Source organism: Borostomias antarcticus, assembly GCF_949987555.1.
Source record: "Borostomias antarcticus genome assembly, chromosome: 28".
Taxonomy (NCBI): Eukaryota; Metazoa; Chordata; class Actinopteri; order Stomiiformes; family Stomiidae; genus Borostomias; species Borostomias antarcticus.
This window is the reverse complement of record NC_140261.1, coordinates 5,029,848-5,050,647: the sequence shown is the minus strand read 5'-3', so window position 1 is coordinate 5,050,647 and position 20,800 is coordinate 5,029,848. Positions and strand designations below refer to the sequence as shown.

The 20,800-nt window shown below is 46.2% G+C and overlaps 1 protein-coding gene across 1 annotated transcript in view; it reads right to left on the bottom strand.

Annotated features, from left to right (window-relative positions):
* xpnpep2 (X-prolyl aminopeptidase (aminopeptidase P) 2, membrane-bound) overlaps positions 1-13,323 on the bottom strand; it is a gene marked incomplete at both ends in the record, with an annotated part of 49,128 nt that extends 35,805 nt beyond the window's left edge. Inside the window, 3 exons of the mRNA XM_084459590.1 lie at positions 9,692-9,805; positions 12,957-13,017; positions 13,243-13,323. Of these exons, the coding sequence (XP_084315716.1) occupies positions 9,692-9,805; positions 12,957-13,017; positions 13,243-13,323 (256 nt within the window). The remainder of the gene's footprint in view (positions 1-9,691; positions 9,806-12,956; positions 13,018-13,242) is intronic.
* Positions 13,324-20,800: the final 7,477 nt, after the last annotated feature.

The window sequence follows — 20,800 nt, the reverse complement described above, 5'->3', positions numbered from 1 at the left end:
TGCTTCTCTCTTTCTGACAGGTCAAGTGGTCCGCCATGGCCAGCTCTGACCCTGACACACAGGGAGGACTGGGGGGCACAGACAGCCAGTCAAGTAGGCCCCATTGTGAGCTACGGTCGGGGGTTAGCCTCGGCTCCTGGCAAAACAGCGGAACAGAGAGAGGGGTGTCAACGAGTTCTCTATGTGCCCGGGAGCTGCCTTTTTTAATGCAGATACTGCATATTTGGTGAGGCGAGCAGGGGCAGACTTGAGAAAGAGAGCGGAAAACACACACAAGTAGTCCTCGACATTCCTCTCTATGGAAACCGCCACGGAGCTTGTTAGCAGTGGTGGAGGAAGAGATCATCAACACCTCAAGTGTGGCGTTCACAGAACTGAGAGCCAGAGAGAAACCGTTGAACATCTGATACCGCTGGGCCACACAGAGTTACTAGGAAACAACTGAACACGGTTTTATTTTTATTTTTCAGACTAGTGATTTTAATACAATTTAGAAGACATATTACTGTATATGCTTTGAAAATCACACTGTACTTAAGCAAACACAAAGTGACCCGAGTGAACCTTTTCAATTGGATGACATGCAGTAGAGGAAATCTAATAATCATGTCCAGACCATCATGTTTTTGTCGGCCCTATATTTGCTTTGAAGATAACATGTGCAGAGCTGCAACTGTGGAAGACTGTGTTCTCTCAGTTCTAATCAAATACAGAGCTTTCATTTAATCAGTTCATGTCTGGTGTACTGCATCTATAACATAAATAAAGAAATAGTTGGATAAAGTTCGAAACATTTTACGATTCTGTACATTCAGGGAGGCTCTTGATTGAAAGTGAAATTCATGTACTGTACACTTCACTGGAGTTGTTTGGAGATGAGAGATGGAAAGATGTCATGGCGGGGAGCAGTGATTTCACACTCCCGTTTGACAGAGAAGGAGAGAAACTAGAAACTGGGGGGTGAGACGCTGTTGATGCCACCCTGTCATACGCCAGGCTTTCCACCGTGACCAATGGAAAAATGGAGGCGCAGCCGTCGGCACGCACACACCGCGCTCGGCATATCAACCAGCGTCTGCCCGTCGTTGGCCCTGACCCCTCCACACACACACACACACACACACACACACACACACACACACACACACACACACACACACACACACACACACACACACCTTCCTCTCACTGCCCCTGGTGACCGGGAGTATTTATAGCTCATTATAGCTCTGGCACCCCTTATTCACAGGCTATCACCTTTCACTATCCCCTCACCTAGCACTTTGGAAGATAGTAAAATCTGGAGCCATTTCTAGACTCTTCTTCTGGCTTATGACTCCAATTTTCAGATCAAGAGAAGATTAATCGTCAGCCTACAATATACAGCCGGGGGGGACTGAAATATTGTTTTAATTTCTTTGTATCCATCTTATCTGGAATCCTTCGGGATATAATGTACATACACATGGTTTCGCTACATAAACATCATGACCATAGAGGTGGAACAGTACATGCTGGATGAGGATTAATCACCACGCAAATGGGGCTTATAGAGATTACTGTACTACACAGTAGGCTTCCAGTGTGTTCCTTGGAGAGACTGCAGAACGCTGATTAAAAGTCGATCGAACCCTTGAGAGTACACAGCATTCAGACAGAAAGACAGACAGAAAGACAGACAGACAGACAGACAGACAGACAGACAGACAGACAGATAGTCAGACAGACAGACAGACAGACAGACAGACAGACAGACAGGCAGACAGCCAGACAGACAGACAGACAGACAGGCAGGCAGGCAGACAGACAGACAGACAGACAGGCAGACAGACAGACAGACAGACAGACAGACAGACAGGCAGACAGACAGCTAACTCAGTCTCTAATCACCCCATGGCTGGAGAATGTTTACTGCAGAACTGACTTCTCCGCCGTCTTTGGCTGCTTCGATCCTCTGGAGAGACCGAGCCACTTGTCAGAAGACATCTCCTCTGTCCTTGGGCATTGGACAAAATGGTCAAACCAGATGACCGGTCCACAGATCGCCCTCAATGGACACATAACCTCCCCCCTGTCTGTTGATTCATCATCTCAACCTGTAGTCTCTAAAAGTAAAACAAAATAAGCAAGAGATCTTAGCTAAACAAAAAGCATGGCGCTCATAAATCTCCCAGAAGCCCCTCTGAGGCCCTTCGGCCTGGCGTTTCGCCGTTGGGTGCCTTGTTGGTTCAGAGCCGCGGAGGAAAAGGAAGGACAGGACGTGGTGTCTCCACGGGGGAATCCACACCCCCTCAGGGGCGCTACGGACATCGTGGAGAGTTTCCTGATTGTACATCTAACCTTTCAGCACCTCCGTTGATGACCTGCAGCGTTTAACACTTTGCTGCCCAGTGAGGACCGTGCGGCCGCGGTGCGAAACGCTGACCCAGAGCTACGACTCTGGACTCGAGCTCTGAGAGAGAAGAAGAGGACGTAGAATGTTTGTGAAAGGTGAAATATTAGGTCGAGGAAATGAAGGATTAGGTCATTGCAGATCAGAAAGGACGATATTAAGGTTGGTACTCTGAATGACCTGTGAAATGCTATCTTGAACCTGACTGCTAAGGAGACAAGACCCTGTTCATGGATTAGAAGAAGCCATTTCAAGGGCACTGTTCTAAAAGCATTAACACATAGCCCTGAGCATTAGCAGTACTGTCAAAGTGTTCATAACTGGGCCTTTAAGCTCTCCAAGGCCAAGAGGTATATAGCCTACTGGGTGTATCAAGATCAATTGTAGTCTCCTCAAAGCGTTTTTAGTGTTTAAAGCATGAGCACTGACGACTGCACTTAAAGAGACCATGTGTCTGACGTGTTTGTCACATAGAATAAGCTCTCTGACAGATTTATGATAATGGCCTCCCCTAGGCTATCAGTCTATCACAGCAAACCCCTGCTTGATACCTCTCTCCACCTCATCCGAGTGGCATTCAATGTTTGATCTTTTTCTGTGTTTCCAGCGTTACTCAACAGATCTGAAACAATGAGGATGAGATAAAGCAGGTTTGTTCAATTGAACATCAACGTTTAATGAATTATAGGTGGGCATGCTCTGGCACTTGTCTGCAGACTTCTGACAGTGCCAAGTCAGGCTGCTTTGCTGATCCGGTTGTGGCATGAGCGGACCCTGATGAACTCAAGTCGGCCATGATGTTTAAACACTCTTCATCAGTAGCCAGTCAAACTGCCCCCCTGAGGGACTTTGCCCCGACCCCCTAGTGTGCATATCTATCTGCTCATGTCCTAAACTCTGGCACCATCCAGACTAGTCGCACAGCAGGCTACGTGTAACAGGACACGCTTGCTTACAGCGGGGTAACGTTGTGTCACTTTCGTGTCACTAGATTTATGACTAGGCAGTCATATAATTCAACCCTGACGTGGACACACAGAGTGCAGAGCTACAGTAGCTAGCTTACTAGTGTTCTTACTTAGTAGCTAGCCTACTGTGTTCTTACTAGCTAGTGTTCTTACTAGCTAACGTTCTTAATAATTCGAATGGCGCTGAATGGGCGCGCTCCGCACGCGGCGCATGGGCTCGCAGGGGAGTTGCTCGGTTTCGGCGTCACAAATCAACGTATGCATGGGCACGTTTAACCTGCTGTGAACAAACATGTCCTGTGACACGTAGGATTGTGATGTTATGTTGTTGCACCATCACACCTAAATCATGTGTCAGTCCAACTGTCCATGTTAAACGCTCGCTGACCTTGTCTGACCGGTACAGCTGTGTCAGATCAAAGGCTTTAATAGGTGAACATTGGTAAACATTTCCTATTTAAGCCCTTGTTGTTTCGTGAAAAATGTTAATCAACAACTCTAATATGTCCGCTCCAGTCATGGCATCAGTCGCCTGCAGATCCCTGCTCCAGAATGCCAGTCAAAACAAGAGGGAAAACCCAGAACAATGGAGCCGAAGAGTATATTAAGTCTACAGGTGCTCAATATCAGTGAAGAAGCAAGTAAACAATGGCTGCATTCTTGGCTGCTTGTGTGGCTGGGGAGACGATGGCCAGGTTGACATTCTTGACCGTTTCCTCGACGCACGCTGCGTTACCTTGAGGGTCTTGCGCGCGGCCTACATACTTTCCAGGCGACGCTTCCTCCGCGGCCGTCACACTGGGATTTCAGAGGCCCATGGTCAGCAGGTGTGAGGCTGAGGCCGACTTTTCAAGGATGTCAAGTCGACGGAAGACTCATTAATGTCCTTCCCCCTCCAGCTCCGCAAACAAAGGGTCTGGAATTCAGGAAGATGCCTGCCGACATGCTGCAGATGGAAGAGATAGGACCCCCTGAATAGAAGTTTGAACCTTGGGCCAAGATATTGTGTATACACTGGGGGGCTTTGTGTCAACTTTAGGAAAATGGGGCTTTGGAGGCACATCTTTGGGGCTTTACTGACCCATTGTTTTCCAGATGGCAGCAGAATTCAAAGCAACACCGAAGACAATATTGTGTATTTTTCTTCTCACCATGCTTTTGTGGTAAACACGAGAGTCATTAAATGAATGAAAATAAAATCCGGTAGAATGAATAATCAGTATATTTGTGTATAAATTAGAAACCTTGCACCAGAGAGCTTAGGAACATAGAAAGCGGTCAGAAGAGAGAGAGGAGAGCATTTCCACTTCCTGTGGCTGCGCTGACTTTAATCACATTTTAAATACAGTATCACCATGGTGATGGTTGGAGATGGGCTAGAGAGCTGAAATTGCACATAATTGCTCAGTCTCAGCATGAGTGAGTTCTCTGAGGGATTCAAGTACAGGGCTGAGCAAACAATAAGGCCTAAAACAGCAGTGACTGACGACAGCAAAAAAACAAAAAAAAATCTTGCCATTTCTGTTTGCACTAAATGCCATGGCTGTATTTCTGCTGTATATTCTCTTTGTAATTTGACACAGTGTTTTGTATCATTAATTAATATTTTATAGATTTTAAAGGTGTATATTCTATGCACACGAGAATGTGGTTTTAACCTTTGTTATGTTCATTTCCATGGCAGTAAACAAAGAGGAATGGGAGCTTACAAGTAATCAGGGTCAAATCTGCAGCACTCCTTGTTTTGGCTCAGTGTTGTCTGGCCTAGTTCATAACCGAAAAATGACCAAAATAGTGAGTTGGCTGTTGTTCAGCGAGAGAAGACAGATTATTCCCTCAGGCCTGACCCTTTGGACCAGGAGGATAATCAACAAACCAGTCAAGTGTAATCTCTGTAAACCAAACAGGAGAATGAGGTGCGTCACAGTGGCGGCGGGCTCAGTCGAGGCTCGGAGTATAATTCCGTGCGGCTACTGTCTGTCAACCTTGAGAGTGGTCACCATGGCCACTGGACAGCAGCAGCCTCAGCTGGCTTGTCAAGGTGTCCTAATGGGCCTCGTTGATGGATGACGGCATTACTGTACCGGAGCTGTGTCACCTCCAGCTGCACCCGGCACCGAGCCAGCCCTGCTCCCAAGTGAGGATATTGCCTAATTGTTTACTTTGGAGGAAGCAAATACATTTGTAAAACAAACACAAATATCTTGCCCACCAAAACTTCCTGACGATAAGAGGAGCGCTTGATTACAGACAGCGGGCGGCGGGAGGATGAGGCGAGCGTTGTCGGATGAGGCCACACTGAGGCATATTTCCTGTAGGATATGTCAGCCCTGGATCAGGGTCTGTCCTGAGGATACAGACCCCGGAAAGACGACTGCCGAGGGCTTCATGCTTTTAGAGAAGAAGAGAGAGGAAAAAAAAAAGCAGAAGACAGCTGTTCTTTCATTTGGCTGGGGATTGTTGAAGCAGAGAGCTGGCCGGGCTGGAGGGGCAACGGCGAGGGTAGAATCGGAGGTAGATCCGCCACAACAAACAAGGCATGGCCAGATCAAGGTGTTCCTCCCATCATCACCCTGCACGCTATCTCAACCACATTAGTCAGGCCTGACATGCACCCTGCCCCCCCCCCCCCCCCCGACACACACACACACACCATAACATCCCTGAACTTGAGCAAGGGAGAGGGATGGTGAAAGATGGGCTCTCAAGGATGGACTCTGGTAAAGAAAAGGGAAGTGGGAAATGGGACTGAAAATTAGAATGATATATTTGGTAATTTCTGTATCTGTACAGGCTTTCTGCCTGAAACAACGTACAGTTAACGCACACACACACACACACACACATACACACACACACTCACTCACACACATTAGTATATGACCCATGCAGGGCTCAAACACACAACCGTGGCAAAGCAACCAAATTGGCCAAATCGAAACCACAAAATGGATGTTTCTTCTTGTTTTCTCTGCATGTAGCTCCCATGTGTCTGAGAAGTAATAAATCCCAGCCGTTCACACGTGTGCGAGGTGTTAAACCCGAGGGGCCCTGCTCTCTGCGCCCCAAGGGCAGCACCGACCCAGCCTGGGGTCACACCCCTAGGGACCCCTCCACACTGTCACACGGGATCACGTGTTAACGCCCACTCCGCTACATCAGGATCAAAGTCTAGGACTAATTTGTTCTACTAGGAGGCGGAGTCCCAGGTCTGGGTTCAGAGCACGTCTGTCTGGGTCTGGTACCTGAAACACCTACGTTACTCTGCAGATGTGTTTAATCCAAAGAGGGACAGACGTAGACACAACACCCAGGGCAGGGTCACAGTATCTGTGTGTGTGTGTGTGTGTGTGTGTGTGTGTGTGTGTGTGTGTGACAGAGAGAGAGAGAGAGAGGGAGGATGTTACAGCCCTTCACTCTGGGATTGATACAGCCCTACAGAATACCATCAAGGGTCTCCTGAAATGGGGTGATAAAAAATTTACCAGTCTGCAATAAATTTTTCACTGACAAAAAACACTGTTCCAGTTAGTGAGGTCTAGTGAAAGATAAGAGGTTTGGGGGACGAGATTTATTAAACCTCAAAAGCAAAACACAGTGTGCTCCACACACCACAAAAACCAAGTCTTTAATTACAGTCATGCTTTATTAGATACCACATCCTGCCCAAATTATTCAAAACACATGAAATTAGGTTTAATCAAAACGTGATTTATATAAAGAATGCATGCAAGGTATTCTATTTAGTTTGCCTGTGTAGCTAATTCCCATTGTGAGAATATAACTGAGTATGACTGGAGGGTGAAAATATCATTTGTGATCTTGATTGGGTCTGCTGTAAACAAAGGTTTGGAGTCTGAGTGGATGCTCGACAACACTGCGGCTTTTAATAATGTACTTTTAATTCATCCCTTCAGGCTCATTCAGAAACAGAAACATGACGCGAATTAAGACGGCAAGGCAATTTAATTTACTGGGGATGACATTTTGCTTGATTCTGCCAATACGTTGGCTTGGTACAGTAGGTCCAAGTATCAATCAGACAGAAATGAATCAAATCCCTTGTACTTTAGTAACTCAAGTTGACTGTACACTTACTCTAAACAGTCGAGGATGGGGGAGGTTCGTCGTGAGCAGAAATGTGAGAAACTGAGCCCTACTAAACCCAGCTGAACCCCTTCCTGAGCTCCCGGGCACCTGTTTTCTGTAAACACCACCGAGCATCTGCGTTTCTCACTGACACCCCGCCCCCAACTCCCCTACCAATCATCCCAACCCCAACGCTGAATCTCTGTCCCCGAGGGATTTCCAACGCCTTATCACAATTTCATGGGTTCTCTTCCCCTGGATGATTCCCATCCTGCTCAGTGACTGGAGGGTGCCAGCGGGCCACCACTACCTGCTGACCCAGATGGGAGCGCCGGCCTGTGATGGCTTCCATATGTCACATCGCTCAGAGTCTTTTCTAGCGCCTTCAACCGTCATCTCTCATCTCTCCCTCTGGTTTTCTCCTTAAATGTACCGAACAGGGAGGGAGAGGTTAGCACTAGGACCCAGGAGGTCAGCAGAGATGCTTGTTTCTACAATTTAAGCACAGCAACACGGAGAACGGCGCAGTTTTCTAGTCTCCGCTAACTGGCTACTCTCCGGCTGCAGCAGAGCGTAGGCCAAAAGAGTCCATGAGATAAGGAGGAGGGGGGGAAGGGGCGATGCCCCTAAATACCGTCAGAGGCTCGGAAATAAATCTCGGGGTGAGCTTTCCCACCATAACTCCTTCCCCCTCTTACCTGTCACCGGCCTGAGATGTCTTTAACTCGCCCTGGGGAGGCCGCGACATGGATCCGTTGTTGTTGTATGGTAAATATGAACCGATCGGAAGCTGAAGAACTCATTTCAACACTGCAGCCCTGGGAGGTTTTCCTGTCTGAGGCCCGACACATGAGAACACTAATATTCCCTCTCTCTGATTATAATCCCCCAAGCTGACCTCATTAACCAGGCATCCGCGTTGAACCCTGGCAGAGCAGGGTCCGCGAGACTGGCTGTCAATCAACACCCAATTGCCTCTAACAAAGGGGCATCAGGAAGAAAAAAAACAGCTCTCCGTCTGTGAAGCAGACACACACACACACACACACACTGGAGAAAGTGTTGAGATGTTAAGGCACAAAATCTAATGAAGTGGTTTATAGTCACACATGCGTAGCATATAAAAACCATATTACAAGCCGCCAGAGTGGAATATTATGAAAATTACCTACTTTTCCCCAATTACAATCATTACATTCTGGCACATAGAATGTGGCTTAGTTCTTTGAGACTGGTCCACACTCAAACTATTCATCACCTCTTAAACCTGTGGGCTCGCAGACAAACTAATGAGTTGTGTACACAAGTGCGCACGTTAATGCGTGTTAATGCTTTCACATTCAAACTCACATCATCATAACAAGCAATGAAGCCTCAGCTTTTCATACTAGAGGAATTAACTGGATTCCAGAGGGTTCAGGCTGTGGACAAAGGTTGAACTGAGGTTGTTCAGCGAATTTGGATAGTTGGCAGCTTGTTCAAAATCTCTCTCCATTCATCCCAATCATGATTCAATGACCTCTTCAGGCAAATCTCAGCATCAACGACACTTCAAGACGCCACTCTTGGCTACATGGGGTGAAAAAACAACCTATAAAATGACACAGGCTATGGTCACTCTGCAGCATCAAAACACGAACCTGCCAAGGTGATTTACGACGCTTTCACTTTTCCTGAGGGTGACAGGAGAGACGGAGGGGGACGCCGGCGGAGAGAGAGAGAGTGTGTGAGCTGGTCTTTTGTGAGGTCTTCTCATAAAGGGTTGAGCGATGAGACCCCATTGCTCCCATAACATTCCTGTGCTGTTTGGGTAACACACTCAAACAGAAAACGATACGGCGTTTACGGCATGCGCCATGTCACCAAACACGGACACCACTTACGACCCTTTGGATCTCCATGAGAGAGAGGCGGGGGGTGAAAATTGCTTTTCATGGGAAACTCACATGGACCGATATCCTCGGTAAAGTACAGACACCGATAAGAACAAGCGGTTACACTCACTCCTAACCTCCGCTCTCCACATCCTCTGTCATTCTGTCACTTTGTAGCTCAACAATATGAGCAGTAATTGTCTGTGTGACAGCTTTTTTCCCCTCTGTTGAGTTGAGTTGACCTGGGACACAGACAGACAGACAGACAGACAGACAGACAGACAGAACAGACAGACAGACAGACAGACAGGTGGTAAGGGCTGAGTGGGCCTTGATATTTGTCAAAGGGGACAGGCTGAAACTGTGACTTTTCACCCCGGTGATGAGGAGGCCATGCCGGGTGGACACAGGAGCGTGCTGCAGCGTACACCTCCTGGCGTAGGCGGCTACCTTCGCCCTCGCGCTGTGGGTTCGATATCGCACTGCAGGACCACCGCGGGGGAAACAGATGGTAGGGAATAACACTGTCAACCACCCTGAACGCTAACATCCTGGACACGGGCCTGGGCCTCGCCGTCTATTCCTCTGTGTTGTCGTTGAAATCCCCCTCTTATCCTCCAAGAGCCATCAGCAGATTAGATGGATATCTGTGAGTGAAACGGACTGGACAGCTGAGCCTCATTAGCCAAACATGCGCTCGCGTTTTTACAATGGGCTTGTGTGCACTTGGTTACCTAACAGGTGCAGCCTGCACGGTCGGGGCAGAGGATGACAGGACAGACAGACACTGAGCTACAGATAGTCCCCGACTGAACTTTTCACACAGAATGGGAAGCCAGAGACTTCATTTTACACTGACCAGATTTAGACAATTGGACAATTAACCATTTAAGAGAGCTCAGTGGACCTTGGGATTAAACCCAGTCGGCACTGTTAAAAGATTAGGAATAGATTACAAAAGGAACATAATGTGCTGGAAAAGTAATCAGCTCCTCTCACACGAAAGCGAAGTCTCCATTATACTCTTTGACATAAAGACCCCAGAATGAGGATGAATGCACCTTAGATGCCCCAGGCGGTGCGCTCCAGTTCTGTTCGACGATCAGAAGGAGCACAGGCTATCATTACAGTGGTGCGACAAGGGCATATTTTCTGTGAGCTTTTCGTGGCCTTTTTCTGAGAACAGGCACATCCCCTCCGGAGTGTGTGCCCCCCCCCCCCCCCCCTTCAAAGACACTTGTCAGCAGCATGTGGCCATTTTAATATAACCCTGCTATAGCCTGCTGCTCCACACTCCCTGCCAGCACCTCTGATCTGGTTGGCAGGAAGTGATTTGATCTTGGTGAAAAACGGAGTATCCAAAAATCTAATAGATTGGGACATGAAGGGAAGGCCTGTTCGTTTGACCTCGAGTGATCACGCCGGTGTTGAGAAGGGGCGGTCTCAGGGGTGGAGATGGTCCCGGTGGGTCCCAGGGCTCCTGGTCGTGGCCCTCTCTTCTCATCTCTCTCTTCTGTTTGATGTCAATCAGTGGCAGCAAAGCCCGCAGGCCGACAGACCGGAGGCCTGACAACAAAGTGCAGATCCTTTTTAGAAGCATAGTATTTATGAGGAACGATAATTGTCACTGGCTCCGAGTTCAGTTGCAAAAAAAAAAAGTGATGTCCACAGCTCAGACCTGGGCCAGATTAACGCACGGGCTAACAGGGCTCAAGCCGGGGGTCCCGAGCACCAGAGGGCGTGGGTGGTCTGCACAATTTTTGTTTTTGCACTGAAAACGTTTCCATCCCTTGCCTGTGTGTGGCTAGTGCCCTGTTATATATATATATAGATACAGATATATGCTTGTGCGTATTGTACAATAAAAAATATTGAAATTGTTTTGGCTCAAATCTGTCACTGTTATCCTGTTATTACATTTTAAGATGTCTGGTTAAGTAGATCAGTAGCAACAGCTTCGTTCTGGGCGCAAACTGGCTTCTGATCCGCTGAGCTATCTGCGCTTCTGATCTAGCTCTCTACCGAGCTATTCACCTAATAGCAGAAATGATGTCTAGTAGAAGAAAATAAAGAAAAAGAAGTTGGAGAAGCTGAACTCCTGAGCGGTTGCCCGTCCCTGACATCCACAGCAGCGCACAGGGGAAACTACTGGAGCCTACTGCTGTGCCGAGGAATGCTAACATTACTGCTGCCAGACCTAGGTCATTTATAAAAAGCTGATATTTGAGGGATTAGTCAATATCATTTCATTTTCAGTATTAATGCACCTCCCATTTGATCCAATGCATTTGTTAGAGGAACTATTTTGCTCGGCGGAATTGAGGGAATGATGCTTCGTTTTGAATAAATGTTCATATTTTATATTGCTGTGTGTTTATTTTCACTAATAGCTGTAGTAACCGTTGTATAAAAGCAATAAACCACTTGAGACTCCGCTTCGTGTTGCGCCTAACAACGCCCCCTAGCTGTTATAAAATCACTATAACACACGGCCTCTCGTGGTTTATTGCTTAAGTAGAGAATAAAGCAGAGATTTTAAGCTAGCTAACATTAGCTAGATAACGTAGTATAGCTATTTTATAGCTAATTTAGCTCATGTTAGCAAACAATGCATGGAACCTATATTAGATATGGTTGGTAGAAAACATTGTTATTATGGACTTCTCAGCTCGAAAAGCAAGAAAATAAGAGCTGAGTGGGCAAACTCTTAATTAATCACAGCTCTCACCAACTGCTTTGAATGTGAATGCCTAACGCTGATGCTACATGTTTAGGTCTGTTTGGTCAAGCACTTGGATTTAGGCCTACATGTCCCAAAGACACAATTCTGAATTGAGTAGGTCTACTATGATGCAGTGGTGTTATTTTCAGTAGCCTATGTAGCAGTGTTAATCATTGGTGCGCGTGTAGTGTGTGATGAGGGTAAGTTAGGCCTACTTGTTAGAAATGGCACTGTCTGAGCTTTCCTAAAGTACGGGGCACTTTTCCATAAAGTAAGGGCACTTTGTCTGGATAAAATAAAAGCGAAACAGGTGTGTAGGCACTATACAGTACTACCGTGGGTGGATTTACGTGTTGGGGGGTGGAGGTGAGGGAGGGGGTCTTAAAATTGGTCAAAGCCCCGGGGTCCACCTTGTCTTAAACCGGCCCTGGCTCAGACATGATTTGTTACAATTTGAGGATTTCTGTGTAACATTGCACTCGAGATTCAAACAAACAGATTGCCTGTCTTAGCTCAAAAGTGTGCATTCCGTCTCGTCCCTGGAGTACGAGGGGAAATGATTGTTTCCAACATGTCGTTCGATTGAAAACGGATGACTAATACAGTATACACATTTTAGCTGGCTTAGGTAATATGTTTGAATTTTGCGAGTACGAGGCACAAGGAACATTCCAACGTGTCGTTGGCTTGAATACGGATGACTAATACCTAGATCTGTCTAATTCACTATTCATTGGGCTTTTGACCTTTTCCAGGGTCAGCGTACCCTCTGCTGAACGTCAGAACACCTCACACACATTCCTCAGGCCTCTCCTCTCCTCGGCCCTGACGGTGGTCCCTGCAGTGTCTCGTATCCCCTCACCCACGCTGATTCCATCTGATGTGTCGCCCCATGGGTGTAACCCCCTTACCGCTCTCCCCCTCCTGCCCCGCGCTGGAGTGCCCTTGGCGGCCGTCTCCAGTTCCCTGTACCTGCCGGAGGGGAGAGAGACGGGAGCGCCGGGGTCCGGGGCACCAGACACCAGGAAGCACGCTCTCTTTGACTCTCCGGGCAGGAAGCCAGGGTCCCTTTTTCAACAAGCAGCTGCACATCTGGAGGCTCGGCCCACAGCTGGAGCACCCTGGATGGGGGAGGGTCAGACGGACGGACGGACGGACGGGCGCTTTAAGGCTGGTGGAAGTCCTCATTATCTTCACCCGGCCATCTAGGAGAGTTTTCCCTAGTGGAAGGCATTCATCCTTTTCCATCTCCAGGGTCGCGTGCCGCTCCAGGTCCATCAGTCCTCCCAGCTCCTCTCCCCAGGCCGGGGGGGGCTGAGTGATGTTGAGGCGGGTCAGGGGCGGCCATGCGTGAGAAGCCCGCTGGATGTTTCCACAACTGGGAAACGTGCACTGAAAACACAGACAGCGAGCGGTAACCTCAACAAGTCAATCAAACTCGACTACGTACCTGCAGTGACCGACTATCCAATCAATCTCTTGTGTCTGTCATGAACATGGAATGTTCTGGAATGTGCAAACATCTCTTTTATGCCTACATTGGTCTTTCATATACGAGCTGTTAGGAATACAGTAGATATCACAATTTAGTATCCCTTCACACCTGATAAACAAAAAAGCTACCTTTAAGAAGGGCTATCACAGTTTCCCGAAGGAGACGTAAATGTACGTTTTCCCATGGCAGAAGACTTAAACATCTGTCAAAACGTAATAGAGTGGAGCATATACATATACTGTAAGATGACAAAAGATCCATCAATATGCCATAAGATCATGTGGGAGTGGGAGAACTATAGCTCTCTTATTGTGCAGAGTGTGGATGCGGAGCAAGCAAAGATAAGCTACCAAGAATCCAGTCTGACCAAGAGCAACTATGTCATGCTGTCCACAAATAGCTTGGGTCCATGGTTTTAGTTGAGACAAACAGCCTTAGGCTAAGTGCTCTTCTTCAGCTAATCAGGTGCACTTGCCATCTTCTTGCCACCAATGTGAATACAACATCTAGAACCTTCTGCTAATGGCGTATTTTAAAAATGCTGGATAATTAAAAACCTCAAATTAAGATGACAAACACATTATTTCATTATGATGCTAATCACTACTCAACAACACTGCTGCTTGAATGAGATAAAAGGTGCCCCTCCCCCCCTTGCCCCGCCCCCAAATAACACTTGATTGTCCATATCTTACAATGCCCTCTTATTTAAACGTTCTGTTCTGCAGGACACACAGACCCTCCCAAGAGGGCTTGGACCCAGGTTACAGAGGAGTGGTGATGACTCAAACAGATGTTCTCTTCCACTTTCTATGAGTGGACAGACGCACGGCCGCGTCTCATCTGCCTCTCTCTTCCTCCCGTCTGCTCCAGAACAACGTCGTCATCTTGCCTCAATGTCAAATGTGGCGCGTCGACTCGAGCCCCGTCCCCCAGGAAGACTAGGCTCCTGTCACGGGAAACATGATATCGAGTCAAAGCACTGGGGGAGCAGAAATAACTTATAGGGTTGAAAGTGCTCTGGAGTCTTTTGGAAAATGACGGATCATGCAAAACGTGATGGCCCTCTCTCTCCTCTCTTAAAACAAGCAGCTGCCCTTTTGTCCCTGTGAAGCTTGAAAAAAAAAAAAAAAAAAAAACTATATATATATATATTTAAAAATCATTTTTCATCTTAACTGCAGTTTAATGACCCACCCGCCTCCTTGGTGTCTGGGCAGTTTTATGGACTGTTTAAAAGGAGGTCGGCCTTATCTTAACAGGGCCTCCCCATTGGCTCAACAACACACGGCACCATGGATACAGATCTACGGTGAACCGCTGCTGTTATTAACTCAACGCTGCAGGTAGTAAGACAGAATCCCACAGGTGTGGCACTCGCTGTTCACTCATGTGTGCAGACGTTCACAAAAGTGACAATCCATTTTTAGTCAGTTGTTTTTTCTTCTCCTGTATGGTTATCAGGAAAGATTCTATTCAGGAAGTTTAGTCAACACTTTAATGCCAGCCATAAATCAGCCACCAGGAGGATTATCAAACCAAATGCTACGGAGCAGCAAGCTGTTGGAGTATGTCCAGCAGCTCACCAACAAAGGGCTGCTTCTCTCCGCTCTGCCAAAGTGTTGCACTTGTTAAACTCTGCTTGAGGTTTGTCTTCTTTGGATTCCTGTATTTAGCACTGCAACCCAACTTTAAACCATTGTCCCTTTTTGCCCCCTTGTTTCTAAATTGCTGGTCACAGTTAGAAGTCAGCCGACTGGGACTTGGGTAAGTAATTGAAGTCTGCAGTGGCTCAGTGGCTGCAGACAGAACAGCTCCCTGCCTTTCGGGGGGGGGAGGGGCTTCCCAGGGGAAAATCAATAAGCTGTTCACAGTTAAGTATAGTCATCATTAGGCTTTTTCCACTATAGTGCACAAAACAACACTTGTTGACAGCTTCCCGAAATAGGCGCTGAAAAACACCTCTTTCTCGCTAGGGAGTAGAGAAGTAATGATCAGCGTCTAGCATGTCATTAATTCCTTGGCGGACGTTGCCTACGTGAAAGGAAAACAGACTCTTTTGGCGCCGGTCCAACAAACGCATGGTGAGATTGAATAAAACCCTTGGTTTTCTGGGTGGCATGCAGGGGCTGACTGACTTAAGGTTGGAATGTGTCTCTGGACGGGTTTGGAGCCATCGACATGTCCGTCTGACCTTCTCCACTGGCAACTAGGATTTTCACTGAGCCGCACTTGAGTAATAAAGGGCATTAAATAGTGATCCACCCTCCCCTTTGAGGATTATGTGCTTACTTCAGAGCCTACTGGGCACTGAAGGGAGAGCCTGAAAAAGGTGTTAATTGCAAAAATGGATTCTCTGCCAACTAAGCAATATAGCAGTCCCCCTGCTACAGTACTACTAACCCCCTTTGGCTAACAAAGAGGCAAAAACAGGTTTCGCTCAAAGGAAAAAAAGATCTAAAGGAATTTCCCTCAAACCACTTTTCAAACAAATATATTGTTCTACCTCTTGAGATTTGTCCAAAAACTCTGGGAGGTTTAATGCAGGAAAGTGAAACAGCTCCCAGTGCTGCAACTCCAGCTCTCTGGAGCATGAGTAATGTACACATTCTGACCTTAAACCCAGCAGCTTCTGGAGCCGAGCGTATACATTATCATAACCAGGACACACTGCGAATCAGGGCGAGCTGTGCTCACTTCCTGATTGGGAGCCAAAAAATGCGAGGCCCCCTCTCACACCTGGCTATGCATACTGGGAGCCTTGACAGGCAGGCACACAGTGACACTCTGATGTGTGGCTGGGTGATGAAACACAGGGGTTCTGTAACCCCCCCGAACCCCCTCTCCCCCACGGCACCACCCAGCCCCCCATGAGAACAGAACATATTATACTCAGAGCCTATGGCCTTGGAACAATGAAGCGAAATTGGATATGGAGACGTACAGTAGATGGCTCATTTGGTCCACCACAGCTTACAGATGTCCTCTCGTCACCGATGGAGAATTGATATGATACTGAATCCCCAGCAAACCCAACAAAATGTCTTCTCCCTAAAATCAAGACGTCTTTTGCCACCATGGAGGCCGACTGTGATGAACCGACGCAGGCCTTGACTGTAATCATCGCAGGGGAAGGAAACTAATGACATGAGTGGCTTCTGACACACTTCCTTATTAAAACAGGAAGAGCGATGAGTCGGCTCTTCCTTGGTGAGTTATCAGTCTCCGGGCCCCTGGCCCCACTGTGACTCAGCTCCCTACGTCTTTCCTCCCAATAACTGAACCACAACGCTGACCACCAGGCAAGGGGTCGTACGCGTACACCGTCGGCCCTACATCACCCTCCTCATGCGCCCGACTGTACATACCGGCTTGTCATGAAACAAAAACATGTGATGCAACAATCAAAACAAAAGCTACTGTGGAGAGTATAAACAAAGGGTTCTGGCGATGGACTGAAAAACTGCCCTCCCTAGATTTACTGTCTGGAGATTGAATTTTAGTGTGCAGAGGAAGTGGGTGACAGAGATTTTTGGAGGTGCTTTGGGAGCGTGCCTTAAGAGCCCAAATGGCCATAATTCACAGGCTATTTAAGGGTTCCCCTTGGCCTACATAATCTTTAATGAGTCAGGGTGTATTTAAACAAGAGGGTCGGCCCAGTCACTTCACTGCAGTCCACTGCTGAAGCACTAAACCACGAAACCTGACATTAATCCTGAGGGTAATGTGGCCCTTCCTGTGGCTAATGAAATCTGAAGCTTTTAAATGGCCGCACCTAATGACACTCCTTGACAGTTTTGGAATTAAGCAGCCATGGCTGTTGGGAGCAGGCTAAATGGCACACAGATGGCCCACACCAAGGGTTTTCGTTTTTTCTCTCGGCACTTTTGCCCCCGAGCTGTTGCATACGGTGTCTATTTAAGCAGCACATTTAAACAGGACAACAGGGACCTTTCCTTGATTTAGTAAACAGCAAAAGAGGACCAGACTGAATTTTACAGCCTATTGGGTTTAAGTGGCCGACACAAACCGTTGATTATGTATAAACAGTGGTGAACCAAAGCCTATTTGTAAAGAGTGGCCATACTGATCTGCCATGATATATGACCTCTACGCAAACATGAGGAGAGCTAGTGTTCATCAGCTGCCAATACATTTTCCACAACCACACCATAAAACAAATTACTTATTTTGATTTCAGCTACTTGCAACAATAGCTTTTGAGTCTCTTGTTTTATTCAAATGCTGATTCTCTTTGCTCTTACAATAGGGGTGTAACGATACACTATACTCACGATACGATACAAGATATTGGGTTGACGATAACAATACGATACGATACACTAAGGGCAGGTGTGAAGCGTTGCAGTAGTGCTGCTGTTCACACCAATAGTGCATTTCTCCACATTTCTACTCCAATACACTGTAAATTTAGAGCCTAATTGTTGTAATATCATGGATAGGCCTAGAGACAAAAGACGTGTTTGTTACCAGCGTTGTGTAGCAAGTGTTCACTGATATACAATAAACATATCACAATATTGTTTTCACCTTGATGATACGTATTGTGACGTTTCTGTATCGCGATATATTGTTACACCCTTATCTTACATTGACATTACAGTAGTATGGCACCGAAACTACTTGGACATCTGAAACATTTTGTAAGAAGTACAACAATACTTACAAGGGAAAAAAAACTCAACATCTTTGCAGAAACTATTTTACCTGTTACCCTATTTCCTGGAATTACTGTTGGATGATCAGATTCCCCCCAAGGTCAAGGCCTGGCTTCCTGCTTGTTTGACTTTTTAAGAACACAGGGATAGAACAGTATAGAACACTGGTAAAATATTCAGCACATGTAATCTTTATCACTTCCAAAAGATGTTCTTTGCTTATCTGCGTATTCCCCACCCACCATGTGCATTACAAAGATATCACTAAAAGACTACTTACTGTACTGTACTGTACGCCTAAGCTGCATAACAATGGAGTGATATCACCAAATTTCAAATAATTTCAAACAGCTCTCATGAATGTTATTTTGTGCTTAGAAAGGTTTAGAAGAAGGAGGACAAAGCTTTGCTTGGAATCCATATTGAAAACTAACACAAGATACCAAGGCAAAAGAAAATGGCCCAGTACATGCCCATCATTTACCCACATTCATCTTTTTAAAAAGAAATAAGACATTTAAGTATCAATTAACTTTCCATTGACCTTGAGCAATTCAATATTACTTGATGTGCAACTGTGTATGATACATCAATACACAAATACTCTGCTCTATAGTATCACAGAGCCACCTCATACACAGTAGTATACAAAGTTAGTCATGAAACACAAGGAGTGAATAGAAATGTGCTCACTGAATATTATGCTGCATTGAATTTGTTTAATGTTTGGAACTAGTAATTCCTTCTTGGAACATATGGAACTTCTTTAGATGTCCTCATTTAGTGAGCATTATCAGTGGCAAATGATGCATTGCTAATATGTCTTGTACAAATTACCAGGCTTCAAAGATGTACAAATTACCACGCTTCAAAGAGCTAATGAGGATAAATTGGGATTGTTCAGATTACCTTCAGATTTTGACACGAACACATGATGTTCAAGATTTATTCTGTTCCGTTAAGTGGGAGGCAACCACAGTGATTAAGATGGTGCTGAGTCACCAGTTCTGTTCTCAACATGCCTGTGTATGATTTAATTGTATAATGTAAACATCTTGTACTGTACATGCCTGTAACACAATTCATAGCTAAATGCATCTCCGACTATTTTGTTGCCATGCTTTTCATGAACATCTCTATGTCATTCCCATGTGAACATTCTTTGGTCAGTTCCTCGGTCACATGTGAACATTATTTGGCTATTAGTGTCTTTTTGCGCACCAAGATGGCGCCAGCATGTTAGGCAGGGTGAGTCGAGTGAGATGAGTCTAGTTAGAGGGCTCAAAGGGATTCAAGGAGTAGAACACATCCCATCTCAGGGACAGTGACTGTCAGAGCTCCCTAAAATCTCTAGAAGAAGACAATATCATCCAATAAAAGTTAATGTCCTTACAGTTGAGTTGTCAGATATGTACAGTAGTTATTTGTGTTGAAACCAGCCAAACTCCAACCTTGTCTGACTGTAGCTGAGTAGAAACATGACATTGTAACCCACATAATTGCAGATAAAGTTTACCCGAGTAAATGCGTGCAATCCTCCTTACCCAAATAAATAAATCATTTTACGAACTACAAACCACAAGGACAGTTTTCTTGTAGAGCTTTCCTGGCTGTGCCATGATGAATCAACATCTGCTGGAAGTGCTTTCATGTGCAACAAACACACCAATCCAGCCAATCACAGAGGCACACTGCGACTGTAGCCAAGGGAAATTAAGTGTGAAAAGGCCTCAAGATTGGATATAAAACATCAGAAAAGCAAGATAAATTCACAAACAAGATTTGTTTCATACGCTCAGGGAAAGTTTCTGCAAGGAGCGTTTTTCGAGAAAACAAACGATATTTCGCAGCAAGTCATCTTTTTATTTAGTTATGAGCACTTACTCATCGTAATAAAACTGAACGCAGGGGAGAGAAGAAAACATATGGTCCCCACACAACATATTTCAAAGTAAAACTACATAGGGTTTAGAAAGCATTCCAGTCTTATCTGAATGTATAAAAGCCTCCCACTGTATAAAGTGGTGTCCTGATAAGGCCTGGTCAATTGATCACAACCCCGCAGAGGTAAACACCTCACTGGGCTGCTCGCTCAGCTGATCTGAGCAGTGGTCAGAGTGCAGTCCAGCCCTTTTAACCCTGAAAATACAGTGACAACATTTCGAATATTAATTGGATTTTCCCTACAATACTAGAAAGCGCAGTTTCTCAGCTTTCAGCAAGTGTTGGAGTGAGGAATTTTTTGGATTTGTTAGATATTTTTTTTAATATTATTAAATATTTGTTAGATATTTTTTTAAATGTTGCCGGTGACGTGGTCGTATTAAAAGGGTTAATGTGCTACCATGCTGGAGCTTTCGCGGCCCACTGCGCTGCTTCCCCAGCACCTACAGCTGTCTCTCTGGATAGCTCGATGGCTCAACAATGGCGTCATTCTCCCAGCCACCCACTCCGGAAGGCTCCGCGGGGTCAGGCCGGGCTGTCAGAGGGTCAGGGTGGCGGTGGCAGGGCGAGGATTCAGAGACGGTACTGATAGGCTCACTCCCAGTGGGAGGCCTGAGGCCACGGACTCTGTGTCCAG